This window comes from Chiloscyllium plagiosum, unplaced genomic scaffold (assembly GCF_037043375.1).
Source record: "Chiloscyllium plagiosum isolate Xiang-an unplaced genomic scaffold, Cpla_swu_hap1 HiC_scaffold_3, whole genome shotgun sequence".
NCBI lineage: Eukaryota > Metazoa > Chordata > Chondrichthyes > Orectolobiformes > Hemiscylliidae > Chiloscyllium > Chiloscyllium plagiosum.
In genome coordinates, this window is record NW_028270141.1 from 134,137,258 (window position 1) to 134,157,534 (window position 20,277).

The following is a 20,277-nucleotide window of genomic DNA, read 5'->3' on the forward strand; positions in this document are numbered from 1 at the left end:
GTTTCTGCTTCTTATTTCCTGCTTTAGGAATTTTACTCAGCAGAAAGGGTTGTGCTTAGAATTAAAGAAGCTCTGGATATATTGCATCGAGAGGTAAGCAAGGGATGGTTTTCCCTCTTAGAAAATCAGCACTGATGATTTGGGAGACTGTCATCTCATCAGAAATTAATAACTTTCTCAGGAATACAGTTCCAATGACTAAAATGACAACATGGAATATAGAGATTGGGGAGTAAAATCTGGCTTGAAGAAGTTTGGTCTATAATGTTGGGAAAAGAGAAGGCTGAGAGGAGATTTAATAATTGTTCAAAATTATCAAGGAGCTGGACAGAATGGGTGGGGAGAAAATTATTCTGCTAGTAAAAGAATTGAGATTAAAAGGGGACAGAGTTAAACTAATTTACAAGCAATAGGAAAATGAGGAAAACGTTTTCACAAAGTGCGTGATTAGGATCTTGAAAGAACAGCCTGATAGTGTGTTGGAAGCAGATACAATCAAGTCTTTTAAAAGGCAATTAAGTTGTTATCTGAAAAGGAAGATTGTGCAAAGGTTAAAGGGAGAAAACAGGGGAATGGCTGGAGGTGAATTGTACATTCAGAGAATTGGTGCAAAAACCATTGGCCAAAAAGCATTGCTTTGTAACAATTCTGTGAGAAATGAATTTTAAATTAACGTATCAATACTTCCATCAAGAAGTTGCACAAGTTCAACCTTTCAGCAATAGTCTTGTGTTCTGATCTTTCTCTTTTTAACGATTAATCCAGTTAGAAACTTCCTGTTTTTTAATTCATTCATGGGATATGTGTGTCACTATCTCGACCATCATTGATTGCCCATCCTAGTTACCCTTTCTAATGTTCTGACAATTCAACGAAATTGTTTCACTTTAATAATATCTCTTCACTGTATGCAGACAGCGTGGAAACTGGTCCAGGCTCAGAGATGAAAGGGAGACCAGAGGTTCAATTTTATTTTCTCTTTATCCTTCACTTTAGATCACTGAGGATGCATTTGTAGCTTATCCCTAATTACCCTTGATCTGAGTGACTTACTCAGCCATTTCAGAGTCGAGAGTGTGGTGCTGGAAAAGTGCAGCAGGTCAGGCAGCATCTGAGGAGCAGGAGAATCTATGTTTTGGACATAAGCCCCCTAGGTCATCTCCTCTGCCCGAAGCTCTTCAGCCACCTGCTATTCTTTTCCAGGACCACACTCGCGACTCTGATCTCCATCTGCAGTCCTCATTTTTTTTTGAGTTGACTTCAGCCATTTCAGAGGGCAGTTAAGAATCAGCCATATTGCTGTGGATCTGGAAACATGTGGAGGCCAGACCAGATAAGGCAGATTTCCTTCACTAAAGAGCATTAGTGAAGCAGATGAGCTCTTACAACAATGGTCACCATTATTAAGACTGGCTTTGAATTCCAGATTTATTGATGAGTTGGTTTTAAATTCCTCCAACACTCCCTCCCTTTAGCAGACTAAATGCCTACTGGAGCATCACAGGGAAGAGGGTGATGTAGTAGTAACATCATTAACAATCCGGAGGCTGAGATCATTTCCCAGAGGACATAGGTTCAACTTCCACTGGTAAAATTCAAATTCAACTAATAGAATCTGTAATTATAAAACTAGTCTCAGAGATGGCCTTGATAACTGTCCTTGTTTTTTGCAAAATATAAATCTGCTTGGCAATAACATCCACACCATATAGAAGTATAAAGAAAGGAAAAAAGAACTGTATCTTTTACCTGTGATAAAAACACAAGTAAGCTACTTGATCTATTAAAGAATTTGTCTTCCTCCAGATCCCGCGAGCCTATGTGAATCTTGTGGAGATGCCAGATATTAACCTCCTGCACCAACTCGCTAACAGGGCCACTGGACCAAGGTAACAGTGTTCAGATTCAGTTTAGTGTTCTATCCTGGTTATCGTATTCTTTTACAAAAGATACATTAATAATGCCTCGCTTGTAATTGTTTTTCTTCAGGAGCTGGTGTGAGTGTTTGGTCAAACCCCATGAAACTGTCGATTTATCTGCACAGATTGTTAACTGGGACTACCAGGTAGGTAATTGTTTTCCACATATACATTTTATTTTCCAATAACATCACTTTTTCAATGGAATATACAATAATTTGCATTTATTGTAGTGTATATATGAGCTTGTGAATTGGGAGCAGGAGTAGGCCACTTAGCCCCTTGAGTCAACTCCTCCATTTAACAAGGTCAGAACTGATCACTTCTCAACTACTTCCAATAACTTTTCGTGTTCTTGCTTTAGCAAGAATTTACCATCTGCCTTAAAAAATATCCAAGACTCTGTTTATCCTGCCTCTTGAGAAAAAGAGTTCCAAGGACTCACGAACATCTGTGAGAAAAGATGTTCCTCATCTCTGTCTTAAATGTGCGGCTCGCTGAAACAGTGACCCCCTCATTCTAGATTCTTTCACAAGAGCAAATATCTTTTCCACGTGCTCCCTGTCAAGACCCCTTAGGATCTTATGTGTTTTAATCAAGTTCCTCTTACACTTCTAAACTCCAGCGGATACAAGCCTATCCTTCAACCATTCCTCATAAAACAATTTGCCTATTCCAGGTGTGGGCGGCACGGTGGCACAGTGGTTAGCACTGCTGCCTCACAGCGCCAGAGACCCGGGTTCAGTCCCCGCCTCAGGCGACTGACTGTGTGGAGTTTGCACGTTCTCCCCGTGTCTGCGTGGGTTTCCTCTGGGTGCTCCGGTTTCCTCCCACAGTCCAAAGATGTGCAGGCCAGGTGAATTGGCCATGCTAAATTGCCCGTAGTGTTAGGTAAGGGGTAAATGTAGGGGTATGGGTGGGTTTCGCTTCGGCGGGTCGGTGTGGACTTATTGGGCCGAAGTGCCTGTTTCCACACTGTAATCTAATCTAATCTTACCCGAGTAAACCAGCTGCTTCTAATGCTTTATATCCTTCCTGAAGTAAGATGACCAATATTGTGCACAGTACTCCAGATGTGATCTCACCAGGGCCCTCTATAACTAAAAGGTAACCTCCCTACCATGATACAATATGCAATTAATCTTGGAATAAACCATACCATTCCATTAATTTTCTTAAATATTTACTCTACTAGCATATCAACCTTTTGTAATTCATGCAGTTTGAATGCTCAGTTCCCTTTGTAAAGCAGAGCTCTGCAATTTCTTACCATTGAGAGCATGTGCTTTTTTAATTCCTTCCTGCCAAAATGGACAATTTCATGTTTTCCCTCATAATATTCCATTTGCCATATCTTTACCCACTCACTTCATCTACCATCTCCCTTTATAACCTCCTATTATATTCCCTTCACAGCTTATTTGCCTAGTTATTTTTGTGTTATCAACACATTGAGTTACCATAACTTTGGATCCTTCATGCTAGTCATTTACATAAATTGTAAAGAGTTGAAGCCCCAGCACTGACCCGCGGTATACTGGTAAAATCATTTATTCCAGAAACCCAGATTGAAGTTCTGGGGAGGTGATTTTGAATCCTACGATGGTGGATGATGACATTTTAATGTAATGAATAAGCCCAGAAGTTCTTTAAAAAATTTAGCCTTATTGTAACCATGTGACCACTGTTGATTGTCTTAAAGAAAACACAGCTAGTTCACTAATGTCCTTTAAGGAAAGAAATCTACCATCTTTATCTGGTCTGGCCTACACCTGACTCCAGACCCACAGCAATGAGCTTGACTCCTAATAAGGGATGCACAGTGACACCTATATCCCATGAATGAATAAAAAGAAAGTCCCAGTCATGACTCTGGAAAATACGTATTTATTTCTATTCTGTTTCCTAGCCATAAGCCAGTTCTCAATTCATGTCAGCGTACGACCCCAATCACATTTGCTTTAATCTTGCACACTTACCTCTTTATGTAGCTCTTTATCAAAAGTTTTCTGAAAATTCAAATATACCAAACTTACTGGCTTTCATATCCTCTCTGGTGGAGACTGATTCCAAATATCTGTGAAATTTATCTGTCATCTCCTCATTTTTCATTACTAATTCCCCGATTCATTTTCTGTCAGACTAATACTCACTTTATTAACTGTTTTTAAAAAATTTTCAACAGAATTTCCTCATATCTCTTTTTCTATTTCTGTGCAACATACTCCTTTCTTTTCACCTCCTTGTTGCGTTTTTAGTCATTCTTTGTATAATATCTACTTTTTCTTTAAACATGACACAACCTTTACTTCATTAACTATGGATTCCCTTCAAATTTTCTTTTTTTTGTTGGAAATGTACCTGTTCGGTGTATTCTGAAATACCCTCTTAAAGCTCTGCTACTGCACCTCTATTGACCTATCCTTTAACCAGCCAGTTCATGTTAGCTAGCTCTGCTTTCATACCTTCATTGCTGCGTAATCACAGAAAACCAATTTTACACAACACACGCTGCTGTTTAGCTCGAACTGAACCTGTACTCAGGCACTTATTGAAGGTCCTGTTTAATAATATCATATGTTCCACTCAGATACCATCCGCTATCTGTGAGCAATCCATCCAGGCTGCTCAGACTGAATTGCTATCTTGTACTGGAACATATTACTGCACAGGCCTGTGTGCTTTTTGTAAGTAGGTATAGGTGCATACATAAATGCTTGCATGTGCATTTGTACATTTGTGCGCACACATGTCTGTATTTGTGTATATGTGAAATAAAATCACAATGACATTCAACATGCCAATGCAAACACTCCCTCAGCTGATGCAATGGCAGCAACAGAACAGGGAGGGACTGAATGATCACAGGACGATTTGTAACTAAGCTGCTCCTGTCTCTATATTTCCAGAACACCCTTCAGGAACTGATCTCCTCTGGGATCTATGACAAACGCAATGACTTCACAGTGGTTCTGCAGCCCGTTCTCAAAAACATGGAGATACCTCTTACTGCAGTAAGTTTCTCAAAATCCATATTTACACGGGGTAGCAAGCCAGCTGAGGATGCAGATTTCCTTCTGAATTTCATGCTGGCATCTCATCATAAGTCGTCTGTTTGCCACTGGGCAGCCAGCCAAAGTGATAAGCTGAGAGCCTGATTTCAATATGTTAGGGCAGGGTCCTGTCTCCCCATGCCTCCAAACCCACCTCTGTGTAAGTGGCAGCTGCACACCATTCTGATAATGGTAATCACTGCCAGAACTCCCCCACCATACCTTCCATCACCCCCCAACCATCTCTACAAGACTACTGTCTTTTGTTCTGAAAGTTTCACAGTGCAGCGACTTTTGAAAATGTATTGTTACATAAAAAGCACTGGAGGCTATTATGACATAAAAGGCAATTGGCCTTATTCTAAGCAAACTAGGTCCTTCCATTGGAGGGTTCCTCCACCACACATTGGTTTCAAACATTTACCGCAAGTCCTGGCTGCAGCAGAGTTAGCAGATCCATTTTCGAGTCTATTATAAAGGATATATCAGCAGAGCAGTTAGAAATACAAAATATGATCAAACAGAGTCAGCATGGCTTCACGAAGGGGATATCATGCCTGACAAATTGACTTGAATCCTTTGAGCAGGTAACAAGAGAGATAGATAAAGGGGAAGCAGTGGATGTAATAGATTTGGATTTTCAGAATGTGTTTGATAAGGTACCAAACATTAGATGACTTAATAAGAGTCCATGCTGTCGGATGCTATATTAGCATGAAATGAAAGACAGTGGGATAAACGTGGTCATTTTCAGGATGACAAACCTGTAACTGGTAGTGTGCCAAAGAGATCAGCACTGGGGCCACAATTATTTACAATATAGGAATGAAGAGAGTAATATACTGCAGCCAAGTTTCTGGATAACACAAAAATAGATGATAAAGCAAGTGGTGAGGATGATACAAAGAGTCTGCAGAGGTTAAGCGAGTGGGCAAGGCTTTGGAAACGAGAATACAATGTGGGAAAATGTGAGATTATACAGTTTGTCAGGAAGAACAGAGGAGCTGAATATCGTTGAAATGGAGAAAGGCTGCAGAACAAAGGAAGTTGGGAATCTTTGTGCATGAATCCCAAAAAAACTGGCATACAAGTTCAGTGGTTAATAAGGAAAGCAATGGAATGTTGGTCTTTATTTCAAGGGAGCTAGACATTTAATGGAGGAAGGTATTGCTAAATCTACAGAAGGCACTAGTTCACTAGTCAGACCACAGCTAAAATAGTGTGAACAGTTTTGAGACCTTTACTTAAGGAAAGATATACTGGCATTGGAGGTCCAGAGAAGACTACAGACTGGAAGCTAATTGAAGGACATTGGTTGGTTTATGCATGGAATAATGGTTACCTGGGAGTGACTACAGACTGGAACGTAATTGAGGGATTCAGATGGTTTACATATAGAATAATCTATACCTGGGTGTGATTAAAGACTGGAATGTAATTGAGGGATTCAGATGGTTTATATATAGAATAATCTATACCTGGGTGTGATTAAAGACTGGAATGTAATTGAGGGATTTGGATGGTTTATGTATAGAATAATGGTTACCTGGGTGTGATTAAAAACTGGAATGTAATTGAGGGATTCCAAATGTTTATCTTTGTATTTCTGATCTCATGTGCTGGTTGTTTATTTTGCGATGGACTATTTTGATCACATTTACTTCTTCCTTGCAGGATGGGAAACCCAAATTTAGCTGCTTCACGCAGAGTGGCTTCCAATTCAATGCCAAGGGTCATGCTCTCTTAGACAGCAGCCTTTGGAATAACATGGTGCGTTTGACTTTTCTTTATTTACCCATGTTCTGTAGCTGCATTGTCAGCTTTCAGTTTGAATCGTAATAAGGAGCAATATCAGTTTACACTTCAGCAGAAAGTTGGAAATTTGAACCTTATCCCCATTTCTGCCACAGATACAGTCAGTTTCTGGAATGGAATATGGTTTGTAATCTAAAATTGCATAGAACTTCACAGTGTGCAGCACAGAAAACTAACTGAGCAGCAGCACGAGGATCAGGCGATAATATTATAGAGGCATATCAACATATGCAGAATACTGAGAGATAGCTGGCAACCACAGTAGGGAATAGTAAGTTAATAAGTGGGATCAGAGTAACAGAGAAAGTCGTAAGTCTAAATAAGGGTTGCTATGCAAGACTATGAATGCCCAGAGTGTGGTATTGGTGAATTATAGGTGCAGATTGCCATTATAATTTTATGCCAATAACAGAGACCCGGCTCAAGGAGGAGCAGGACTTAATATTACATACAAAAAAGATGAATGCAATTATTGCTTAAAGAGAACATTACAATGCTGTATGCCAGAACCAAGTGTGGGTGTAAGGTGTTGAGGACAAAAGCTAATTAGCGAGAGGTAAGGAACATAAATGATGTAATAACATTGCTCAGGCCATCAACAACTGGGAAGGAGGAGGGTAAGATAATTCATCAAGAAATACAGAGCAGCATAAATATTATGAAGTAGTTATAACAGGGAACTTTAAATATCAGAATTTAGATTGGGATAATCATAGTGTGAAAGACAGAGAAGCGTAAGTTTTCTCAGAATGTGTTCAGAACAGGGTTCGACAGCAGTATGCATCCAATACAACAAGAAAGGCGATACTGCTGCACTTGATATTTGAGAATAAAGTTGACAAATAGATCAAGTGTCAATAGTGGAATATTTAGAGAATAGTGATCATTACTATCACAAAGCTTAGGCTGACGATGAAAAGGTATAAAGAATAGTCCAGAGTACCATGAACAAAAGTGGTGGAAAGTAAGATAAACAAGAAAAATTGCATTGAAGAACCATTGAAAGCTAAGCACCAGAGGGTGATCCAGAGAGTAGAAAACCCTTCTCTTTTTGTGGTGAACAAGATATCATTAGCACATTGAAAGTTAATTGAGTTCCCAAACATTTTGGGATCACTGACCTTTTTAGCAATGCTATTTCCAGAGCTAGTCTGATGTACTCCAGATAAGAGGAAGAATTGTTAAGTAACAGTAGATTTTTGTATGTGCCAGTTTTGTGTAGTTCAGTCTGAACAAGTGTTTAGAAAAGAAAAAATAAAATTGTTCGGCTAAGAGGTTAAAACTCTGGGACATGCCAAGCCTATCTAAGTTAAAAACAACTGATAAGAAGATTGCTGTTGATTAAGCTCCACAGGGTATTAAATGGGAGATTAAGTCGATCACGCACATCAAGCTCAGTCAGAATTATGGGACCTGTTCAAATCTAATAAATGATGAACCCTCTACATCATTGTCGAAATTATATGTTGTTGATCTTCTCAAGTCAAGAGACTAGATAAGAAAGAATGACTAACTTGCATGTATGTTTGTTAAGAAAACACATTACATCAAATCCCAAATTGCTTTATAAAGAACAAAGGACTTTATGAAGTGTAGTCACAGCAGCAACTTGCTTCCAAAAACAGCAATTCAACGATAAACAGATTATTCTGTTTTTTTTTGGTTTGGTGCTGTTGTTTAAAAGAATAAATATTGACCAAGTCCTCACAATCTTTCCATATTATTTGATCTGTTAAATTCAGCCAAGTGATAAAAAGGTAAGGGTGAAGGTTGCACGGTTCCACTCTATCAAAAGAGAGACGTGACTGCTGGTGGTTTTACTGATGGTCACCATACCACAGGCAAGGGGAGAGGTTAAGAAGGTGGGATCTTCACAATGGCCTCAGCTGGTACAGGAATTGAACCAATGCTGTTGGCATCATTCTACATCGCAAACCAGTCATCCAGCCAACTGAGTTAGCCAACCTCTGAGATGCCTTCCAGTCCAACATGAATCATGGCAACTCTGATAGTGAAGCACTCCCTTAGTACTCCAATAAAGTGTCAGCACAGATTGCAAGCATATATCTCTAGAATAGGGCTCTAGAGTGAATGCTAAATTTTAACTCCAAGATAAGAATGTTAACAAATAAATCACCGCTAATGCATTTTAATTAATCTTAATTTTAAATAATGAAATGGAATCTTCAGATATTTCCCATGCTAGATGTTCATTTCAAAGTGGGAGTCTCCATTAACAGGAAACATATAGTGTACCTTTCCTTACAATACGTGATCATTTAAAGCATTCAACTGACTTTTGAAGTAATTAGATGCTGGTTCATTTCATGATTGCTGGTTCAGAAACTCTACCCCAACCATTTGAGTTTCAAAATTGCATTGGACACAATCCAAGAAATTCACATTCCCTCAGGACATGGCTAGCCTCTGAGAACCTTGTTCAGAAGGCCCATTGAGGAGGCAATTCAAAGTCTAAGGACAGGATTATCATAAATTATTGGCCTACTGATTGTTTTAATTGCTTGTATTTATTTTGCAGTTGTAATGAAATATATTCGTTCATAATAATATTTTTAAAGTTTAGATTTTAATGTTATAGCATATGAGCAGTGTTTACTTTGAATAACTTTTTAAAAAATTAGACAGCCTATCCAGAACAGTGACCTAACCAAGTATATATCAGGGAGCAGGAACGCCCCTTCCAACATGTTAATGGAATATTGTTTTTACTGTTCTCGTTAATGGCAGGTGGAGTAAAACCTTGAAGGTCATTTGTTGTTTTTACTTCTAGTTAATCAAGGATTGATTTCAGCTTACAGATGTCAGAGGCTAAATGTTTTAGGGCATTTCATAGAAGACCCAACTGATATCAGGAGCAACTTTAGTTTGTCACTTAGAAAGGTGTATAGAACAATTCAGGAAAAGCACAGTTATCTCTGTTGCAAAGTTTAATTTGTGAAACTTATAGACTAAGAATGTTTTATTCGAATGCGAGAATTTATTAAAAGCTGAGAAGGTCTAAGCTCTCAGTTTTATGTATTCTCATAAGAAGTCTTTACAGGTCACAGGGAAGAACCAGGAAGAATCAATTCAGCCAAATTTAAATTTTTGTTGGAAAGGGGTAATTTTTCTGAGTTTGAGTCCCTGGAACAGACAGAAAGTTTAGGGAAATAGGATGAGACTATGTTTTGCTGTGTGTTTTCAGTTCTTTCAAACTACATTCTATATTATAATAGCTTGTTTTTATTTCCTTTTAATTTTTGAAATTAACTTCTGTGCTGAAACATGAGAAGAGAAACATCTAGCCTTATGCAACTGTTTCTGAGAACAAACACCAATTTAACTAACTAAAAAAAGAATTTATGAAGCCAGGTCTCATTTTGCGATCCAACCTGTCCAGTTGTAACATTAGCTGGGATCATAACTTATCACTTGATAACTGCTCACACAGATGCTATATCTGGTGCAATACTTTCTTGACATAATGTTGGTAGTGCTTTTTTTTTAATGTATACATCATTTTGGACCTGAAAAGGCAAATCAAGCAGTATAAGGTGTTCTTATGCATCTGCCACTCTTCTAACAACAGAAAAGTTAGAAATCACCCGACATCAGGTTATTGTCCAATAGGTTTGTTTGGAAGCATTAACTTTTAGAGTGCTGCTCCTTTATCAGGTGATTGTCCTGAAGTAGCAGAACTTCGAAAGCTAGTGCTTCCAAACAAACCTGTTGGACTGTAATCTGGTGTTGTGTGATTTTTAACTTTGTACACCCAAGTCCAACACCGGCCACCTCTACATCAGATAAATGAGAAGTAGATGGTGAGTTTTGGAAGATATTTGGAAGGAAGATTATTGCTTGGCTGAAGAGATTAATTTCTAAGAGTATCTTAGAGGAAGAGAAGAGTATGTTTCAAGAGAGCATTGTTGGACATATGACGATCAGTCTGAGTCAACAACAATGTGGAGAAGAGGAGGAGAGAACAGAAGCAATGGAATGTGGAATTTTCAGGAGGTGTTCAGACTGGGGGAGGTTACAAAAAGGCATTGGCAGGTTTATTATGCCTTTCTTATTTTGATTTGAAGCCAGTTTTGTGATTGTGTCTCGTATCTGTGATTGGCCTGAAGCCAGGACCTCTCCTATCACAAAGAGAAAGGATATGAAATGATTTCATGCCAAGTTGTTACAAAATGGCCATAAGTGATTTATAGTAAAACTGAAACAAAAGAATTGACAATGACACCAAATCTGATGATATTTAAAATGTTTCTTATGTACTATTTACAGTCAAGTTAGAATGGTTTACAGATGGATTTTTTCTGGTCCCATGGAGATGGGAATGAAGACAGGGCTTGCCAGGAATGAAATAAATAAGGGAAACCTCATCAAGACCATTCCCTTATGCAGGCCTCGCTTTTGAATCTTTCCTAGGGACATTGTGATACATTTCGGAAAGTGCTGGAGAATCTCAGCAATTCTGGCGGCATCTGGCAGAGAAAAGCAAAGTTGTAGTGATTGTAATGTGGTCAGCTGGTTGGGACTGTTAACCCAGTCCTATCAGGGAGGCCTAGCTGATAAATATAAACAGGAGTGTCAGAGGTTGTGTTTACTCTGACAGCTGGCTCAGAGGGACTTGGATCACTGTCAAGGACTCTCCATATGTAAAGAAGGGCAACGCACTGATGTGATACCGGTCTCTGTAGAGTGATCTCAAGAATGACTCTGAGTTCGATGACTTGTTTAGAAATGGGAACTGGTTCAACAGCCTGCTCTGCAGAGATAGGCAGGAAATTGTAAAATTAAATTCCACCCAAGGGCCATTTTGAGCCAGCATTGCATTTTATTGATGGATGTTGTGTGCAGAGGCACAGGCTGAATCAAGGTGACTACCCTGTTCTAACAGGACTGCCAGCAGTAGGTGGCGATGCTGGGGGAGGGCACTGAACAAGGGCGCTGAGCACTTCGCCATAACTTCATTAGCAGATGGCGACGGCAAGAAACGGCAGCTAGAATTACTGAATGGTCTCTCGTTGGGAGAAAGGAAAGGTGTCTTTGGAGGACAGAGGGTTGAGGGGAAGGGAGAGCAGTCAGTCAAAGGAATTGCTCAGCCCAATGCAACCTGTATGGTTACTCCATCTACTTCACTTAAATAGTACATAGTTTATCCCTAATTTCCCTTCCTATTTGAAATGTCAATAGAAGACAGAATCCCTGCTTTCTGATCTTTGGGCTGTCAGTGTGCTCAAATCTCCTGTTACATTTCTAGCACAGTCAACAAGATTCCATTGCACAGAGATGGAATCGTGGCTGATGAGGGCAAAATGGAAAGATAGTGGAGGGGTTGAAACTGGGAATGTCTGTAAGGGGGCAGGGGGCTGAAGCTGCTCTGGGATCACTGCAGACTCTGGTATTGGCAGAGAGAGAGAGACTCTGATCTTTAAACCAAACCTGGCATGTCCTTGGCGAGCCAGATCTCCAGCTCCCTCGCAGAACTAATACCAGTTTCCTTGGCCAGTGAGGGCTGTCACCCCAAGGTCAAGAGCAGAAGGGAGTGGTTATCATTTTTGCCAGTTGGAGTCTCAAGCTAAATGGGAAGAATATGGAGAAATACGCCAGTGTGACACTTGAACTAAAAAGTTTTGAGGTGGGCTATTTCCCAGAAGCTCAGAGATATTCTTATTGGTGCAAAGGTTGTAGCTTTCACAACTCACTGAGCTCCTTTCAAATATCTGCTGAGCTGGGAGAGACAGAAACCAAATGGGCTGCTCGACCTGCAAGGTTTTGATTCTAGATCCCCTACAAAATATAATGCAAATGCCCTTAATTGGAAGAATCACAAATGGGAACCCACCCCTGCCCAGCTGGAAGGGGCAGTGGCCAACGCCATAATCATGCCCATGCCCAATGTCAAAGGCAGCTCTCTGGGCCTGGTTTCCTCTGACAATCAGCCTAAGATTCAGTAGAGTGTCTCTGATGGATTTATGATGAGGTTGAAGCCAGGTCCAGGTAAAGTTACGTCTGGTTTCACCTTTGCCATCTATCTCAAAAGAGGACCTCAGACATGCTCAGCTGATTGATGTGGATATCAGTCGATTGTACCATCGATGGAAGGCCAACGCTCACTAACATCAGCACAAACTGATGAGGGAGCACAAACTGACATGGACACAGTTGAGATGCTGGAAGAGGATCAGGAAAAAGGGTCCTCCAGCAGCTGGTTTATAACAAGGAGAGAGAGCTGAAGTAACTCATCCTTCCCAACAGCCTCAATTGTAAAGTAGTGGTGGCAGTTCATGATCAAACAGGACACTAAGCAATAAAAAAGATGTTTACCCTGAGCAGAGGGCAATGTTACTGGCCCAGAATAGCCATGGGTATTGATGATTATCATCAACATTTTGAGACGTATACCTTGGCCAAAACAGGGAAGCAACTTTGCTCCCAGCAAGAGACCTCTAGAGGTCCTCACAATGGATTTCACAGTCCATGGCCCCAGTAGTAATGGAAGTAAGCATGTTCTCATGCTCACGGATGCTTTCAAGGTTCATACAGTTCTGAAGAAGGGTCCTGCCCAAAACGTTGACTATCCTGCTCCTCAGATGCTACCTGACCTGCTGTGCTTTTTCCAGCGCAATGCTTTATCAACTTATACAGACCACTCCCACCCATGACCAAAGGACCTCAACTGTAGCCAAGGAATTAGTGGATGATTGGTTTGTCTATTTTGGTGTTCCAGGTCAGATTCTCAACTTAGACAGCAACAGCTAACAGGGGTTTTGCAGGGTTGATGCCGCTGCCAAGGGCAATGAGCAGTTTTGTTTCTCTCTCTATAGATGCCGTCAGACGTGTGGAGTGTTTCCAGCACTCTTTGTTTGCATTTCACAATATTTCCTTTTTGCCAACTTGTTTCATTGTTACTTTTTCCTTTTAGGTCATCATGACTTTGTCAAACCATTGTGCCTGTCTGCACCCCATAATTCCTTTTTGTTGTCTGCTTTCTCCCTTCTGTATTTGCTTTGAAAGTTGTTCCCAAGTGTAGACTATTCCCCCTGCACAGATTCCACCTGGGCTGTTTTACCAGTGTTTTCTGTGTTTTTATAATCTCGCTTTATTTAAACACTGTTTGCTTAAAACTGTTCAGAAGAAAGGTCTAGGCCTTAGTTAAAATGTAATCTGGCTGTATTACTGCGTGGTAAAGTTTTTCCTTAAAGCAAAGGCAGAATACTTAACAATGATAGTTGTTGGAGAGTTATGCAATCTCTGATAATGTCATGTTAACTGCTGTAGTAATATGAAAATAATCAAAGATAGTTCAAGTGAGATAAGAGAGTTCCCATTTTTACTGCAGTTATCTTTGATACCTTGCTTATCACGAAGTTGCTGTCTCTGCCATTTCCATAATGTGCCTGATTTTGTTTTCTCTGAGACTTCCTGTTTAATCTGACCTCCTGTCTATCATCCATCACTTTCCCCTTTCTCTTTTCTATTTCCCTTATTTCTTCTAAGGATTTTTAAAATGGGATGAGAACATCATTGGCTAGGCCAGCACTTATTGCCAATCCCAAATTGTCCAGAGGGCAGTTAAGAGTCAACCCCATCGCTGTGGGTCCGGAGTCACATGTAGGCCAGACCAGGTAAAGATGGCAGTTCCTTCCCTAATGGACATGAGTGAACCAGATGAGGAATGTTGGCAAGGCAGACATTTATTGTCTAATGATTGAATTGAATGGTGGAACATACTTGAGGGGCCAAATGGCCTACGCCTGTGTTCTTTCCTATGTACCTTAGACAAAGAGATTAGACAAAGAGACAGAGGAAGTCATTTGTGGGTTGCACGTTGGCTCAGTGGTTGACACTGCTGTCTCATAGCAGGGACTTGGGTTCAATCCCACCTCGAGCAACTGTCTGTGTGCAGTTTGTACATTCTCCTTACCTCTGTGGAGGTTTCTTCTGGGTGCTCTGGTTTCCTTTCACTGTACAAAATGTATAGGTTAGATGGATCGACCATGCTAAATTGCCCATAGTATTCAGAGGATGTGCAGGCTAGGTGGATTAGCCACGGGAAATATGGGGTTGTAGGGATAGGGTAGCGGGGGTGGTTCTAGTTGGGATGAATGGCCTCTTCCACACTGTAGGGATTCAATGAAGGAATAGTAGAAGAGTAAGCCTGATAGCTTAGTTGAAGAGAAAGTGAGGTCTGCAGATGCTGGAGATCAGAGCTGAAAATGTGTTGCTGGAAAAGCGCAGCAGGTCAGGCAGCATCCAGGGAACAGGAGAATCGACGTTTCGGACATAAGCCCTTCTTCAGGAATCCTGAATGCCTGAAGAAGGGCTTATGCCCGAAACGTCGATTCTCCTGTTACCTGGATGCTGCCTGACCTGCTGCGCTTTTCCAGCAACACATTTTCAGCTTAGTTGAAGAGCTAGTACAATCCCAATGGGCCGAATAGAGTCCTGTTATATATCATTCTATGATTTTTCTGAGGGACCAAAGCCGATGGAATCTATCAGCTAGAAACTATGAAGTCACCTTTAGGTGCACCAATTAAAACTGACTGTGGGCATGCTGGAAGGCCCTCTTTCCCAAATGTGGTTCAGCGTCAATAACAGCGTATGGAAAGCTACTTTCAGGTCCATCCTTCACCTTTCAGGTGATTTGACAGCACAGATTCAACTGCCATGGCTCTGAAATACTAGATTGTGAACTGAAGTTAACACTGAGGTTTACAATGAGGCAGGAGGTATTGTCACACCTCATTGTGCTGTGCCCTGGTGGAAGACACGTATTTTCAACCCTGGATACAGCACTAAGAGCCTCTGATTGACATCAGGTTTGGAATCATTTGATCAGTCAACCTCATTTTCACCTCCATAGCTTCAGATAAGGGAAGCTTGTAATCTGAACTAAAGATAACCGCAATAAGGAACATATCAAGGTTTAGAAGCAGTGAAATGCCTCAAGTGCCTGTCCTATATGCAGGGCCCTATCAATAATGAGTCCTAAAGTTGATATTGTGCATTTTGCAATATTTTAAATTCAAAGTGGCTAGCGGTGTTAGTTATGCTGTAATGTAATCTTTCAATCATGCTGATCCTCATCTGTTTTCTGGCCTAGATCCAACCCAGTGTGGATAGAATTGAAGTCCTTGAATGCACAGCCACAGTTCCTCAGCTACACTGTCCGTCCCAGGTATGATCAGAACGGTGGTATCTGCTGCCATCTAGAGAAGTCAGTGTACACTATCAATCATTCCTCCCATTTTTAACACCCCCACATCTTTACTGTTTAAATGTAATGTTGCCTCATTGCATTGCATTGCAGTGCTTCATTAACTCATGCTCTCTGACCATTCCTATAGGAGAGACCTTACCTCTTCACTGACCAAAACAGGAACTATGGAAGCAGTCGGAGTATGGAGGCAAGGGGGCCAAGCCAGCAGGTAAACTCTCTCATATGTGAGTGACTTCCCATCTTTATAATGTGCACCTTCATCACTTCCTCAATTGTTTGGATTCTTTTACTTTCCTGATTTTCCATCTCCCTCACAACTTGGACCTTTCCAAGGTGCAGACTATCACTTAGCGCCTTTCCCTTTATTTCTAATTTATTTTCTTTCAATTTTTATGTAAGACTGCTCCATGGCTGAAGATGAACCTTTCAGAAGTGACTTTCCACCAAGTAGCTCTGAATCGATCATTCAAACAAAGGAATTTAGATCTGCTATCCACGTCCAGCACTTTCTGCTCATTCTTCAATAATAAATGCATTTCAGAAAATTACTGGCAGCAACCATAAACTTTCAATAAATTTCTCATGTTGAAACAGGATTCTGGAAACAAATTGACTTGTACAGAAAGGAACCCTTCTGATGCTGTTCCAGTCTCAGGTAAAGATACACACTATTCAAAATCTAATAAAATAATCTCTCTTTGGATCTTGCCCTTGAACCAAGTTTTTTGCTAAGGCATTTTAGAGAACAAACAAGCATCATCCATTCTGCTGTGTGTTGGAGCGTTAGGACAACAGATCTCTAAAAGGCATGAGTGAACTAGAGGTGTTTTTCCAACAATCTCTAGTAGTTGTTAAAGGAGCTTTATATTGCAGACTTATGAAATCAAGTTCTACCAACTGCTGTACTGAGATTTGAATACACAACCCTCAGAATACTACCCTAGACTGCTATTCAGTGACATTGCCAATATGTCACCACCTTTTCTAACTAAACTAGCTCCTGTCAATCCAGTCAGATTCAGCCTCTGGCCACTCATCAGTTCACAAGCAATAGAGACACAAGAAATATTAGCTCAAATGCAGAGAGCCAAGCACACATTCACACTGTCCTGAAGGAAGAAGGTATCTATACCAACCTCCTTTATTCCACTCATTGCCTCACTTCATGAGTTCACTTTTATAGCTGAGGTGGTAAATGTCAACTTTCTGGGGAACGTTTCTCCTACACTCTTGCAGACAATGTTGCAATGAGGGTCAACCCTTGCTCATAGTAACAATAGGAACAAGTGGAGGCCATTCAGCCCCATGGCCTTTTTCCTCCACTGAATAAGAACATGTACTCCACTTAGCCAACTTGGTCCTGTATCCCTTAAGAAGTTTGCTTACCAAAAATGTATCCAGCTCAGTTTTGAAAATGCCAATTGGTCACCTCCAGTCATCCATACCCAGCCTTGAAAGATTGATGTTTTGGAGATCTACCCTTTATTTGCAGAAGTGCTTCCTGTGTCACCCTTGAGTAGCTGAGCTGAGTTTTAAGATTGTACCTTTTTGTTATGGGCTATCCCATCAGCAATAGGCTGCCTCTATGTTACCCTATCATATACTTCAATCACGTTAAACACTTCAGTCAGATCCATTAAATCGTCTTTAGTAAAGGTTAGTAAAAAGCCATTTAGTAAAAAAATTAAGTATGCACAACCTATCTTTAGTTGCAGTATAATTCATATGAAAACCAACAAGATAATTCCACTTCCTAAAATTATTCCTGAGGGACATTCCCACTATTAATTCCCAGTCCACTCAACTTTTGCTGTCGAGTCAACTCTTGAGATCCCCTCTCATCCAATTCTGTCTGGCAATTCTTTGAGCACTCTGTCATACAGGCAGGTACCCAACATGAAGTTAATAGCCTCTGTTTGTTTAACAAAGTATGAGCAAACGTGAACAAAATAACTGGAACATTTCTCTAATCAAATGGTTTGATTTGTGGGGGGCTAGCCACAGCCACCATCTGGAGTTAGTTCAGATTAGTTATTGCACTCAGAATAAAGCTCAATGAGTGTTATGTAAAAATCTCACTGTACAGTTTGGCAAAGTTTGATCCGCTCTACATTTGAACTAAAGTTATTTTTGTCAATTTTCTCAGCTCTGTGACAATTCTGGTGTTTGAGGGTGCCAGAAGGAGCACTGGTCCTAATGAGGTGATGAATGTTCATGTTCATTAACATGTACGGATTCTTCTTGTACTCAAACAGATATGGCATTTTTGATACACATTTGTTCACCTCCAGTGGAGTGCAGAAAAAAGTTAAGAGGTTAGACTGGGATCTTGGCGTATTTCAGAGTTTCTGCCAAGCTTTGTTCAGTGGGATGTGGGTGATCTCAGAAGAAAGCAGCTGGCCCACTGTGAGCAAGGCAGGGAAGAAACATGTTGAAATGCTGGATGGAAAGCATTTATTTTTGTGCATAATTATCCCCTCTTGCTTGCTACAAGAATGATGGGTTTAATGTCTCTTACATCCTGTTATTTCTCCACAAGTTCACAAGCTCAGACCAGCTGACATAAAGGTGATTGCTGCACTTGGAGACTCCATCACGGTGAGTCTGCATGAAGTTGTTTGAACTTTGTTATATCTTCCAGAGGAAAGGAAACACCTTCCCTCCTATCCTCCCCTTGCAGAACTGTCTTGGAATGCCCGAGATTCACAAAAACCTTTGTTGCTACAAATACAACAAAGCGTCCCTCAGCTCTGCCAGCGAATGTTTTAGAACCAGCAACACTCAAAGATTGAGAAAATTTGTTGATACTGATAGAATTATGGAGTAGTAGAGTCACACAGCACAAAACTAATCTAGTCTTGTTTGCCTGTACTTACAAGGGGCCTAAATCCCTCTAAACATTTCATATTCGTGTATCCATCCAATGTTATAACTGTACCTGCATCCACCACTTCCTCTGGCAGTTCATTCCACACACAAACCGCTCTCTGCGTAAAAAACATTGCTCAAGTCTCTTTTAAATCTTTCCCCTCTCACCTTAAAATATGCCCCCAGTTTTGAACTCCCCCACCCAGGGAAAAGACCCTTGTCATTCACCTTATCTATGCCCCTTCTGATTTTATAAAGCTGTAAGGAAACTCCTTAACCTCTTATGCTGCAGTGAAAAAGGTCCCAGTCTTTCCAGCCTCTTTTTATAACTCAAACTTCCATTCCCAGTAAATTCCTGGTAAATCTTTTCTGAACCCTCTCCAGTTTAATAATACCCTTCCCTGTAGCAGGGCGACCAGAACTGCACACAGTACTCCAGAAGAGGCCTCACCAATGTCTTGAACAACCTCAACATGATGTTCCACCTTAAAATAACTGCACAGAGACCATATCCTATCACAAACCCACCCCTTATTTACTAGTGTACTGTACATTGGCTGTGGCCAGCCAGTTCAGAGTCAGTCCTCAACTGAGATTTTAATCTCCTGGTATGAAATGGTGCAAAATACAAACAGTTAACAATAAACAATAAACAGCAGTTCACAAAGAAATTGCTAATTACAGGGGAAAGGGGCAGCAAGCCCACCATTTAACAGGTTAACAGGGAACTGAGGATGCACCTCAAATCCTACCTTATCATATTTAAAAGGAAACAGTAACACAAACTGATACAAGACTGTCCAATCAAACACTGCTGAAAATGTGTTGCTGGAAAAGCACAGGTCAGGCAGCATCCAAGGAACAGGAGAATCAAAACAAACAAACAATAAAACTGTGCATAGAACACACTCTCCTGGTTATAATATTTTATTAAACAAATTACAAAACAATTTACAAAAAAGTATACATTTACAGCTGTTTACAACAGCAACTTTACAAGGTAGAGCAGCAAAACTAGGCCCCAAACCCTACCGTTCCACCAGTTTACAGGGAATTGAGGACAAACCACAAATCCCAGTTTCAAATATAAAAAGACAGCAATAATGACCTTTATACATAAGACAATCCAGTTACATTAAAAAAAAGTGCAGACAATACAGACCCAGCAAGCCCCCATCCCTCCCACCTTCTGGCCACTCTAAGGCAGCCCACCCCTAACTCTCCTGGTTATATATATTTTTTTAAATTGACACCACAAATGCTGGCAAATTTATTTTAGAAAGTCATATAACAAAGTTAGCCAAACAGAAAATACAAATATTTATGCAATACTAACATCGAGAGTTTAAAGAACTGCCAGTAAACTCACTATGGCACTGGTCACATTTTG

At 40.4% G+C, this 20,277-nt stretch overlaps 1 protein-coding gene across 2 annotated transcripts in view; it reads left to right on the top strand.

The window, feature by feature from the left end:
• plb1 (phospholipase B1) overlaps positions 1 to 20,277 on the top strand; it is a 169,196-nt gene that overhangs the window by 21,051 nt on the left and 127,868 nt on the right. For both annotated transcript variants that reach the window (XM_043687220.2, XM_043687221.2), the window contains exons 10-18: positions 28 to 93; positions 1,807 to 1,889; positions 1,990 to 2,065; positions 4,829 to 4,933; positions 6,647 to 6,742; positions 15,903 to 15,977; positions 16,147 to 16,227; positions 16,614 to 16,674; positions 18,559 to 18,617. In XM_043687220.2, coding sequence (XP_043543155.2) covers positions 28 to 93; positions 1,807 to 1,889; positions 1,990 to 2,065; positions 4,829 to 4,933; positions 6,647 to 6,742; positions 15,903 to 15,977; positions 16,147 to 16,227; positions 16,614 to 16,674; positions 18,559 to 18,617 — 702 coding nt within the window. The remainder of the gene's footprint in view (positions 1 to 27; positions 94 to 1,806; positions 1,890 to 1,989; positions 2,066 to 4,828; positions 4,934 to 6,646; positions 6,743 to 15,902; positions 15,978 to 16,146; positions 16,228 to 16,613; positions 16,675 to 18,558; positions 18,618 to 20,277) is intronic.